The sequence below is a fragment of the Schistocerca serialis genome, chromosome 1, assembly GCF_023864345.2.
Source record: "Schistocerca serialis cubense isolate TAMUIC-IGC-003099 chromosome 1, iqSchSeri2.2, whole genome shotgun sequence".
In the NCBI taxonomy this organism is placed as follows: Eukaryota; Metazoa; Arthropoda; class Insecta; order Orthoptera; family Acrididae; genus Schistocerca; species Schistocerca serialis.
In genome coordinates, this window is record NC_064638.1 from 1,034,612,433 (window position 1) to 1,034,626,039 (window position 13,607).

General features: G+C 39.1%; 1 protein-coding gene across 1 annotated transcript in view; it reads left to right on the forward strand.

Annotated features, from left to right (window-relative positions):
- The window catches only part of LOC126414251 (transferrin), a 202,143-nt gene that overhangs the window by 187,178 nt on the left and 1,358 nt on the right, over positions 1–13,607 (forward strand). The window contains exons 11-14 of the mRNA XM_050083330.1: positions 3,005–3,154; positions 3,329–3,436; positions 12,171–12,298; positions 13,320–13,475. Coding sequence (XP_049939287.1) covers positions 3,005–3,154; positions 3,329–3,436; positions 12,171–12,298; positions 13,320–13,475 — 542 coding nt within the window. The remainder of the gene's footprint in view (positions 1–3,004; positions 3,155–3,328; positions 3,437–12,170; positions 12,299–13,319; positions 13,476–13,607) is intronic.

Here is a 13,607-nt window from a genome sequence, read left to right on the forward strand (position 1 = left end):
ATCCAGCACCTGATGGAATGTATGCCTACAAAAGCGGAAGCTGTCATCAAGGCTGTGGGTGGGCCAAAACCGTATTGAATTCCAGCATTACTTATGGAGGGCATCACAAACTTGTAAGTCATTTTCAGCCAGGTGTCTGGATACTTTTGATCACATAGTGTATATCTGACAGGCGTGTTAGATCATCAAAATCTCAAGATGGCTGGATGGCCCTGCCCACAATGCTCCAAATGTTCCCAATTGGGGAGAAATCAGGTGACCTTGCTGGCCAAGGTAGGCTTTGGCAATCATGAAGATAAGCAGTAAAAACTGCCACCATGTGATAGCGGGCATGATCTTGCTGAAATGTAGGCCAAGAGTGATTTGCCATGAAGGGCAACAAAAGAGTGCATAGAATATTGTCTACCTGGTGCTGTGTATGACAGCCAAAGGGGTCCTGCTATGAAATGGCATTCCAGACCATCACTACTGGCTGTCAGGCAGTGGCGGGTGACAGTCAGGTTAGTATCCCATCTCTGTCTGGGGCACCTCTAGACATGGGTTGATATCCCACATCTGCCTGGGGCGTCTCCAGGTGCATCTTCACTGGTCATTTGGGCTCATTTCAAAGCAGGATTCATCGCTGAGATTCTAGGCTGAATGCGGCAGATACCACTGCAAATGGGCATGTTCATATACAGAAGTAAATGGTAATCAGTGCAAGGGGCACCGTGAGCTCAGCCCCCTTTCTGTTAGCTGCCTATTAATGGTCCTTGTGATCAATGAAGCACCAGGTGCACATCATATTGATGATAATGATGAATCCAGGGCTCTGAGTGCCTCTCTGGCAATTACTTGGGCCTCATGTTCTGTCATTTCTCTAGATCAACCGCTTCCTTCTTGATGCTGTGCTGGTCATGGTTCACCCATTCCTGCCAGTATCACTGAATAGTGGCACTGCTCCTATTCACATGGAAATGAGCATACGGCATTGTGGGCCGGGTGTCCCTCATGCAGGGAAGTTCGTCCGCTGAGGGCAAGTACTTATTGCATTCAATGCCACGTTGGGCGACTTGTGTGTCGGAGATGGGGATGAAATTATAATGAGGACAACACAACACCCAGTCCGTGAGCAGATAAAATCTCCTGCCCCAGCCAGGAATTGAACCCGGGTCCCTTGGCATGGCATTCCACTACGCTGACCACTCAGCTAATGGGGGCAGACGCTCCTATTAAACTGTTGAGTAATTCAGTGATTACTCCAACAGGCTTCTTTGAGCCCAGCTACATGTTCTCTCTTAAATTCTGATGTCTGCGTATATTACTCATGTACACATCTGTGAGGCATAGTTACTGTCCATCTGAGTACACGGAATTAAATTGGCAAAGACTTTTTATGTCCTGGTTTCAACGTGTCCCCTTTTTTACTGTCCTTGCCATTTGCACATTGAAATTGTGCTGCTACGTCACTCATTCATCTATCAGCCACTAAAGTTTACAGTTTGCATTTTCGATAGATGCGAATATCACTTTGTGACCAATTTGCATAACTTCTTGATGGTGCATAACTTTTTGAGAGTGTAGTTCTCAAAAATGTAAAAACCGTTAAAGATTTTCCAAATTCGTATTAACAGTACCATTGCTTTTACTCCACTGAAGAATATTAAAATGTATGAGGTATATTGTATAAATAGGCATGATTTGCAATTTAAAATGTTCACATAGAAATTTAAGTTCTCAGCCTTTACCTGTATGTATGTATATAAACAACTGATCTGTGCAATGTTTTATGCATAATGTGCTTTTGTGGATAAGAGAACTAATAAAAATACAAGACAGTAAACATTTTGAATGAAGCTGAAATATCAGAGGATGGTTCAGCTGCTGATCCAATCCATAGCACATCTCAGTCACCACAGCACACTAAAACTGTTAATAATTAGAGATGCAACAGTGCAGGAAGTTTCTATCTCACATCGAAGAAATGATAGACATGTATTCAATAACCTATCAGAAATATTAAATGTAAATGCTTTGGAGTTTGAGTGAATTAAAGAACTTTCTGTGTAACAATTCCTGTTCCTTTGAAGAGTATCTTCACAGGGTCTTTTAAAATTAATACATTCAATTATAAATATAATTAATAGAAATATAAAATATAATATTTCAAAAAGTTAAGTTAGATTTAAATAAAATGTACATTTGTGATATCTCTTTACATCCCAGAGACTTCTCCCATGTCGTTGTTGTGGTCTTCAGTCCTGAGACTGGTTTGATGCAGCTCTCCATGGATCTTTCATGGATTCCCCAAAATATGATTCACACAAAGTGAATATCAGAACAGTATTTGTGACTTGATTGTAGTTATGTAGTACATTTTATTAATACAATAGAACTTATCGAAACTCACTATCTTTTAATAGCCTCATAATTACTACTAATTAGTAGTAAGTGCTTAGATATTTGTTTCTGGAATGTTGTTATGTAGTGTCTGGTACTTAGAATTGAAAACCCAGCTGGGTGAGAAACTAAGTAATTCAGTAATATATAAAAAAGAATCATTACCAATGACTCTGCTGTTGGCAAAACAAGTAAAACAAAACCAAATAAGAAACTATAAGACAGCTGGAAATGTTGTACTGTATTAATGTTCATAATTCAAAAAATGACTCTGAGCAATATGGGACTTAACTTCTATGGTCATCAGTCCCCTAGAACTTATAACTACTTAAACCTAACTAACCTAAGGACATCACACACATCCATGCCCAAAGCAGGATTTGAACCTGCGACCGTAGCGGTCGCACGGTTCCAGACTGTAGCTCCTAGAACCGCTCGGGCACCCCGGCCAGCTGTTCATAATTAGATGAGTATTAAATCAACAGTGCAACATATATGTTAATGAGCTGGTGGTTTGTGTGTGTGTGTATTGGGGGGGGGGGGGTAGGGGATGGTTGTAGGTAGTGATTCTAGTTTTGAAAATGTTGTACGTATGTCATCAGCATTTAAAAATGTCATGTTTCAGGATGGAATTCAGCATTAATAACCCTGTTAAGGAAAGGCAACCTCCCTGCTGCTTGTCCTTTCTCTAGAGCAGTTGGAATGTTCTTTTCTGACATATGTGTCAGTGGAGTAAATACTTCTGAAGTGGCTTTCAAATCATTGTGCCCCTCAGGTATGACTTCATATTATTTGATTACCAATTACTTGCTTGCCCATAAAAACATGTAGAAAGCATAATGGTGTAACCATGACCTTATGTGGATATTCTCAGTTGCTGTAGGCAAGTAATTTGAAATGTGAATAAACAAACAGAAAACACTATTTAGTAATATATTTTCTTGTTTAGAGAGAGAGAAGAAAATGTTTGATGGAGAGACTGGTGCTTTCCATTGTTTGGCTTCTCAGAAAGGTGATGTCGCTTTCGTAACAATTGACACAATCATGAGAAATACAGGTGAGTTGTCTGAAAAAAATATTAATCATTATGTTAGACAAATAACACAAAAAAATCAGTTGACACTTTAGGTGACATATCTTTAAGGCTACTTTTCATTTTGGCAGTATTTTTTCCCAGGAAAGGTGACACCTTATGGTTACAAGTTTATATTTAAGGCTAGCCCCAGTCAGTCAGTTTTCCTTTCAGCTTGGCACAGATACTGTTATTGTCCAGGTACCATTGGATCTAGTGAATGGCCCCCTCCCCATAGTTGTGTACCAAGCTGCAACTTTGCTGAATTTTCTGAGCCTCACAAAGACACAGAAATGTTACAAACACCTCTCATCATCTACATCTGCAACACATGACATGTCACCAGTAAGTAATTGAGCCATATGGTTTATGTACTGTGACACAATAAGTGTTTCTGTGGATGGCTGGAGCATGCTCTGCAACATCGATCTTGATTGTATAGAAATACATCGCAAAGGAGCTTCTGAATTACAATTAAGTTGTAGAAAATGCTCAGAGGTGGCCACCCAGAACTATTCCTCCTCATTCACATTGTTCCTTCCTTTACTGAACTTCACAACCATTTCCATATCAGTAACATAGTCATTGTGTGTTTACAATAAGCTTCACAAATTTGATGGGGAATAGACTTTGTGTTCATAAACTGCATGCATTCATTAACTCAATGTAGTACATACATCCCATCAAGAAGGAGAACCTTCAGAGATATTCAGTTAGACAAAGTATAAATTAATAAAAGGCAACTTAATCTTCATACTGTATTAACAATAAACTATCAATATTCATGTTTACACCAGTTAAATTTGGAAGAAAAGCTGCTCCTTTGTAAACTTGCTGCCCCCTCACATATGTTACATAGCTACTCCTTGTATATTATTGGTAGCTTAATATTTACTTGATTCCAGTAGTACTTTTCAAAGGAAACAATTATTATATCTACAAATACTGAGTGCTATTTATATAGCATTACTATTTTTGCAGCTTTACAAAGAACACTGCTACTTGGCTGTTTATAGTATAGGGTGGTTAAAATTAAACTTCACTGTTTGAGAGGGTGCCCATGAAAAATGAGTGATCATAGGACAATGAAACTTTGTGGAAACATTTTAAGTACATGCAGAAGAGAAATAATGAATAAACCAGTGAAAGAAACACATTTTAATTTGTACAAGAGAGAGTTACACTTGTTAACTGCATACCGTGTTTACATTCCAGGTTACAAACATTGCTCAATGTGACAACTATCTGCTCTGGCGACAGCCTGGAACTGCACTAGAGATGCCATTTCACAGTTATTAACAGCAGTTTTCGAACAATGGAGAGTGTAATGTTTAACTGTCATGACACAACTAGTGCACTGCTTGAAGGTCATACATTGTATCCAGCATTCTCAGCCATGGCAACAGTAACTTCTTCAACAATTTGTGGTCGCAGTTGGCCATCAGCCTCTCCCATGAGCAATTCCCAAATCAACAGTTTATTCAAACTTCTGAATTGTGTTCTTCAACCCCAGTGCAGAAAGAGAACCTCTCAATATTCCTTTAATACATCTATACTCACAAAGAGCAGCAGTACTAGTGTTGTTGTTTTGATAAAACTGCTTTATTAGTAAAGCTCTGCTTGCCTTGTCCAGACCTGTGTTGACTGATAAAACCATAAAACCATCCTGCACACTACTAGTCCTTCAGCTTTACAATGAGGACTGCTACTTGACATGTAGTTAACATAACTTTACAATCTTTGACTCTAGATATTCAGATAATTTGTAGAAAGAGTGGCTAATGATGATTTTTTTAAAATTTTCATTTTCTTTCGGATCTATTGAGATTCCAGTATCTTGCTTTATGTTAGATGGGAGCTTGCTGGGTATCTTTGCAGCAGAGTGCATAACTACTCTATGTATCCTAGACAAGAAGGAAAAGTCTACATGAAAATTATTTATTTTTAAATTTTTTACCTGGTATTGTTATTGTTATCATAACTCAGCAGAAACTGATTTTAATTGTCACTAAAACACAATATTGATTTGATTTGATTTGAATGTATTGAGAAGCGAATATAAGAATACCTAGATCCTAAAATAAAACTCTGCAAAAGTGCAGTTACCTACTTAGCACATACGAGGTGCGGCTAGAAAAAAACCGGACTGATGCTGGAAAAAACATTTATTTACAATTATTTACAATTTCATGTTATCTCCTTCAGTGTACTCTCCTCCTCAGTCTCTACACCGCTCCATACGAATTTTCCACTGTTCATAGCAATGCTGCATATCATTTTCGGTAAGTCCATACATTACTTCCGTCGCTTTTTCTTTTACTGCTTCAACAGTCTCAAATCTAGTTCCTTTCAAAGCTGACTTGACTTTAGGGAAAAGAAAAAAGTCACAGGGGGCCAAATCAGGTGAGTAGGGTGGATGATCTAAGATGGGAATGTTGTGTTTTGCCAAAAACGTCTTCACTGACAACGCACTGTGAGCTGGGGCATTGTCTTGGTGAAGGATCCATGACTTTTTTCTCCACAAATCGTTCCGTTTTCTCCGTACTCTCTCACGTAGGGTAGCCAGGATGCTAATGTAGTAATGCTGATTCACTGTTTGTCCCTCTGGTACCCAATCAATGTGCACAATCCCTTTGATGTCAAAAAAACAATCATCATTGCCTTGAATTTCGATTTTGACATTCGAGCTTTTTTTTGTCGTGGAGAACCAGGAGTTTTCCAATGCATCGATTGGCGTTTAGTTTCGGGATCGTAAGTAAAAAACCACGATTCATCGCAAGTAATAACATTTTGTAAGAAGGTGGGATCACTTTCAATGTTTTCCAGGATGTCAGAACAAATCATTCTTCGGCGTTCCTTCTGTTCAATTGTGAGACACTTTGGAACCATTTTTGAACACACTTTGTTCATGTTGAAACTTTCATGAAGAATCTGCCTAACACTTTCCTTGTCAACTCCTGTTAACTCAGACACTGCTCTGATTGTTAAACGTCGATCTTGTCGAACAAGTTTACCGATTTTTTCAATGTTTGCATCAGTTTTTGCTGACAATGGTCTGCCAGTGCAAGTGTCATCACTGGTGTCTTTGCGGCCATCTTTAAATCGTTTAAACCACTCAAACACTTGTGTTCGCGATAAACAATCATCACCGTACACTTGTTGTAACATTACAAACGTTTCACTTGCAGATTTTCCTAGTTTGAAACAAAATTTGATGTTAACACGCTGTTCTTTCTGTACACTCAACATTTTCTGACGCACAGACAAAAGTCAACTACTTAAAACAGACGCCACGGGCAGACTGAGTGCAGGAGGTAGATGAAACTCGAGCAGTAGGCGGAGCGAGAGTAACGTGACAGGCCACGCGACTTTCAGCCTTATTGCATTCGTTTTATTGTTTCAACAGTACTAGTCCGGTTTTTTTCTAGCCACACCTCGTATAATGGCATCAGAAGTGCAAATACCATTAATGCCACAATGGTTGTTTCAGCGTGATGTGTGCATGTCAGTATTACCAACTCCCCAGTGGTCTTGGAATTAAAGACCTCAGTTAGCAATACAGTTCTTTATTCAGTAAGACGGCCATACAGAGGCTGATGGCACTGACTCAGTAGTGTGTGAAGACACCCAGGCAACAGCCACTAGCTCAGCATAGCGCATGATGGCATGCTCGGCCTAGTGGCGTGAGAACGCTGGACAGGAGCACTTTCTTAATGAAGTGATAGTGGCTGGTATGGCCTTGCATACGTGAGACTGACATCAAGCATTCGGCACAAGTATGTGCTGGGCAGGTGGCCACTCAGGTGAACAGTCGGACACACAGACTGCTGGTGTGCAAGCTCTGAACCCAGGACTCCCACAAACACCCAGAGACTGTACAAAGTTGTCCTGGAAATGGGCACTTCCCAGTGGCACAGGCTCATGCTCTGATATTGTCGTGTCTGCCAGCAGCCCATAGACCAACAGCTAGCAGATGTTGCAGCTAGATGTAGATGAAGCTGACTGGCCCACATGGGACCGACAGTTGCAAGCAGCCTGTCTTGGGTGTCAGCAGTAGTTGAAGACAAGGTACTGCTAGAGCCTGAGTAGTGAGCATTTATAGTGGCTCTACCCAGCTTCATTGTGACAAAGCCTCACCTTCGGTCATGAAGTTCAGTGCTGGGCCACAGCCTGAGGAAATTCATCTTGCCACCTCTAACAACCGGGTTTCATAGGCAGCTAGCTTTCTTGTCTTGCCACGGGTTGTGAAGTCAGCACAGAGGGATGTTGCCACAACACACAATTTTCTTACTGCTCACTTCTGCTGAATGAACAATTTATTTGCTTTATGTGCACTGCTCCAGAAAATTATTCCATAAGAACATCGTATGCTATGGAGGTACCAATTTTGTTGAATACTATCACAACCAATTATCAAATGTCAATGTCATTTCCTTTGTAGCACTTTTGTCTCTTAACTGCTGATGAGTCCCACAGCTGTTGTAGATGCTACACACACTTGCTATTGTTACCCACTTGGCATAGAAACTGAAAATGGAACTTATCTTCTGAATAGTCTTTGTATTGTCAGATGAGAATCTTCATTCTGGATGAATGAACACAGCGTTTAACCAGGGAATAAAGTAACAATTTTAGATAAACTGAGACAGAATTTCTGGTCAGTACTGAACTCTCAAGAGACAGAAGTTTAGTACTGCCAATAAAAAAATATCTAAGTAAAAACAGAAACACTGTCCTAGCTTTCAGAACTATTAGTTCATTCTTCAGGGAGGAGAAAGGGTTGGGTTGAGAAAGGTTAAAAAGGAAGGCAGGTCACTCACCTATTGTGAGAACAAATGGAAGCAAAGGTCTTCGTTTACCCTCATCCTCACAGCAGCTGGATCCCACTCATGCTGGGCTCTGAGTCACCTGCCCTTCCCTTTTACTTTCCCCAAACTACCCCTCTCTCCTCCATGAAGAGGGAACTACCAGCTGTAAAGCTGGAATAGTGCTTTCACTTTTACTTTCATGTGTGCATATTTGGCAATACTAAACATTTCACTGGCAAGCAATTTTGTTCCATAGTTCGGTAGCTTTTAGTTTCCTCAGTTGAATTTTCTTTGACAATTATAACAAAATTTGCATGGTGAATAACTGTTTTTCTTTCCATGAAACACTGGAGTCACAGACCTATTTTTGTTACATAGCAACATCATTTCACTAATGTTTATAGCTCAAGTTTTCAATTTTTAACTTCCAGATTCCAGTTTTAGCAAAATTATGTGTTAAAAAATACCAGTGGTGTGGTAAATACTATAAAATGTGACTAATTATGCACATGAAATACGGCACAAAATTTACGTAAAATGTACACCACCATGTAAGTATATTGAAAGCAGAGGGAAACATGTAATGGGGCTCGGTAATGAAAGGTCAAGTAGATTCTTTACAGTTAGTTGACACAAATGTGCCCCCCCCCTTTTTTTTTTTTTTAAGGGACGCTGGAAGACAACGATAATGTGAAACAAACCTACATACTTGCTGGCAAAATACCTGATGGAAATGCTAACCTCTTATGAGAGTAAATGTCCTCATCACATCAGCAATTCTGTGGATTTTGTAAAACACCTCAACACTTCAGGGTTAAAGGGTCACATTTTCTGGTGAGTTTCAATGTTGTTTTGTTATTCACCAGGGTGCCTTTATGACAGTTACTAGAGCTTATTGGTCAGAAATTTGAAGAGAAGACCATTGACCTTTGAGGTATGTCCAATTGGATACTCACATGAATTTTCCATTATGTGGATGACACACTTGTCATCTGGCCACAAGTAAGGGACAGACTCTTTCACTTCATTGCAGTAGGTACTGGGAGATGAAGAAGCTTGCACAGGATAGATTAGCATGGAGAGCTGCATCAAACCAGTTTCAGGACTGAAGACCACAACAACAACAACAACAACAACAACAACAACACCCCAACATTGAATTCACTATGGAGACCGTGGCAGAAAGAAGACTAACATTCCTTGACATCATGGTGAAGAGAAGAGCTGATGGCACACTAGGCCAAGGAGTGTATGGAAGAAAACACACAGTGTTTGCAAAGGAATGGAGTATTAAAAACACTAGTAAATATGGTGCGCACCATCTCAGACACAGAGTCTGCCCCAGGAGCTGGAACACTGTGTAATTGTATTCCGAAAAAAAATGTACCCAGAATGGTAGATTAGGTGTGCTCTTCGCCTCATCACTACAGTATGTGGAGATAAAAGAAGTCATAGAGAAAGAGGCAGCCACTGCCTTTATACCATACTCTGGTGCACTATTAGTGAAAATCAGATGCATACTGAAGACAAACTGAGTAAAAGCTGTCTTTTTCCTGCACAGTAAAACACAAGCATTAATGGAAAGTGTCAAAGATTATCTCAGTTTGCGGAAGTCAACATATACCGATTGCACATCAGTGTGGAAAGACATGTGTTAGACAGACATGTGCACCGGCAGTGATTGTTGCTGAGAACACCAGAGGCACACTCGACTGACATATCACAAGAAGTCAGCAGTTGAAGAGCACTGTTTGTCTGAGAATCATGCGGTAGAGTATGAACATACCAGTATCTTAGCACAGACTTCCAAATACTAGGACAGCATCATCTAAGTGGCCATGGAAATTTGCACCAGAGACAATCTCATCAACCAAGATTGTGGCTCTAATCTTAGCAAGGCGTGGGGGCCAGCATTCAGTTTAATTATGAAGACTCTCAGCAAACAAACTGATCTGGGTGAACAGAGAAAGGGAACCTACATCAATGCTACTACAGACACCACCATCATCATCTCTGCGACCACCGATGCGCAGTCATGGACTGCAGGGGGAAGGCTTGTGGGGGGGGATACAAGTTGGCTGCACATTCTCAGCAGCTCAGTTCATCAGTGCACCAGATGATGGCGGCATTTATGATCACCAAAATATTGTGCCCGTTGGAGACTATGAACCACCAGTATGCTTGTGGACTGTTCCAGGAGAAACAGAAGAATTTCAAGTTTAAAACCTTCTCTGGAGGTCTTTTTGTGCGCTTTGCAGTAACATGTATTGTGATCACCCTCTATCACTTCTTTTTCACATACATGACTCGTCCTTCTCCCACAAAGAAACACAACAAACACTGGTGACTTTCTGTTTATGAACATTCTCTTATATTTATGTGAATTTGAAGAGAGCTGCCATACTTTATACCCAGTGAAAACTTCTGCCCAAGTTTCTCTGCATTTCCTTATTTTCCTCCAACAGCAGTACTTTCTGCCAGCAGCAGCATTTTCAGTGAATAATCTCTACTACTGCTGACCCTATCTGAAAACTGTTCATGCATATTGAGAACATTAGTGGTCCTACCACACGTGTTTGGGGCACACCCAATATTTCTGTCGTTTCCGTTGAGCACTCACCCTCAAGTATAACATACTCAGTTCTATTTGTCAAAAACTTTTGAGCTAGCCGTGTAGCTGTGAAAATACTCCTTATGATCATATCTTGCTTACCAGTCAACAATGTGGTATAACATCAAATGCCTTTTGAAGATCAAGGAAGATGAAGAATTTGTGTGTTCCTCTGCATCTGCTGTTTGTAAGACAATGCATATGATGGGAGCACACTATTTTGTTTTCTAAAAACAGGAAGTTATGTTTCACATGAATGTGTTCTGAGAGAAGCTCGTTTAACTCCTGGAATGTTCTAATTTTCCAAGTTCAAAATTCGCAGTAGGTTCCTGCATAAGGTGGAAGTTAATGATATTGGTCTAAAATTCCACCCATCCATTCAATCTTTTGATCCTTTAGGAAACCGGAGTGTCCTCTTCAAGTCATGTAGCACTACTTATGTTAAATACATTCTCAATAATTGTGAATTAGGAAAGGGGCTGGTTCCATGGCATATTTCATCTTTATAAATGAATACATTTTTAAATGTGGAATTTAATTTTTGGCTTCTGTCACTTACTTCAGTTTCATTCATGTTACGTTGAATGGAATATTTAGATTTGTGCATTGACTTTACATATCGCTAGAACTTCCTCGGATTTTCTGATAGATCTTCCACCAATATGTGACTGTGGAAATTATACTAGGGTCCAAACCTAGCCCTCCTTAGTTCCCATTAAGTTTTCTCTGTCAATTTCAATCCTCTCTCTCTCTCTCTCTCTCTCTCTTTTTTTTTTTTTTTTTTTTTTTTTTTTTTTTTTTTTTTTTTTTTTTTTTTTTTTGTGGTGACTTTGTTACAATCTCTGTTTTCACAACATTCTCTGAATGCTACCATTGAATCATGGTGGGTCTTTGCAGTCTTCTGTTATTTCAATTGATACATGTCGATCTAGATCACAACTTATCATGTATCTGATATTTAACCACAATTCCTCAGTATTTTCAGATATGAACTAAATGTTCTTAGTTTTTGTCAAACTGTGCTGTTCAAAAAGCCATGGGTAACTGAACTGCTGTTTATAAAAATCTGCTGTAATGACTCCACTCTTATGAACTCCAGGCAATGGCTTCCTAATGAATAAAACTTAGTTACTAATGTAGAGATCTTTTCTTCTCATCTTCATACTAATACCATAATGGCAGCATATAAAACTAATCAGTAAACTATGTTGTTGTATGCCACCCTTACAAATTCTTTGAAGAGAGGCATTTTCAGGTGTAGTGATTAAGATAATCACTATCTATTTTTCTGTTTGCACAGATGGTGCCAACACAGAACCATGGGCAGTAAATCTGAAATCAAAGGATTTCCAAACATTGTGTGTTCAAAATGAAACTAATAACTCTGACAATGACAACTGCTACATCAGTTGGTCATCACGTGGACAAGTAAGTACTACCGATATTCTATGCAAGAAACATCTTACAGCTGGGACTTGCATATGTGCTTGGTATTGTAACAGAAATAAAGACATTGACCTTAATGAAAACAGTCCTAAACAGCAATGATGATATACACATTGTGTTAACAATATATTGATACTTGTACAGTGCACATGGATTTGTTACTGATAACCCCTGAAAAAGGTAGAAGTACAATCCTTTATTGACACCAATTAATTTCCCAGTTAAGGAATCAGCCACGAATCCCAAAATTTCTCTCCTTCATGATTTCAACTCATTTGTGCTCAAAGTAAAATTTCCAACAATATTTGATAAACATTTAAGTGTTTTATCATCCACTTCAAAATTCTTTACATTTCACTTTTACAATTACTGGTACTCAGCAAAGAAACATTGTTTGACATTCTAGTAGCACTGTATGTGACAGGGTTATGTCAGTTTTTCACCAATTGTGTAATTTGACTTGTATGTGTAACTTGAATTAATATATATGTAGTACCTGTTTTTTTGGACATGTGTGAAAGAACAGACACAATTTTGATCTTGCAGCCATTATGAATCAAGACACAAACAAATTAATGACATTGGCTCCCAGTGGCATTAATTTTTCAGTGGAAGAAGCTGAAAATTTGTGCCAGAGCAGGATTTGAATCCGAGTCTCTTGCTTACTAGCACACGTATTGACCACTGCACCATCTGGACACAGTGGTCAGTGCAGCTGCACGAATTACCTTAGCGTGCTTCCCTTCAGATACAAATTGTCAACTTATTCACACACTATTAATGTAGTACCCCTTGCCAATTATTGTCATTACTCGCAGCATTTCACCGATTCTCCTAAGAGTTCAAGTGTGGTATGTATCCACGTCCTCTCCTTAATTATATATATGTGGTGTCTGTTATATGGGAATTTTACATAAAGAGCACCTTTTTTTAAAGAATTGCACAGTCTGATAACGGCTTAAAGTACTTCATTTCTATACTAAACCAACATATTTACTTCCAGGTGATGGTAGATAGCAGTATTTCCGACATGAGAGCAGTAGAGATATATTCAGCATTTTTAAAGATGAGCAATTTATTTGGAAAACACTATAAAACGCCAGTATCAATATTTCAGTTATTTGGAAAATATGATGGCCAACAGGATTTATTATTCCATGTAAGTATACACTTTTGGTGTTGTGTTTGTTCAGTTTAATGCTTGATTTGGTTACTACCAAGAATTTGAAAGTTGCTAATAAAAAGCAAATATGGTATATTCAGTCACAATACATGTCCTGGTGTCTCATAT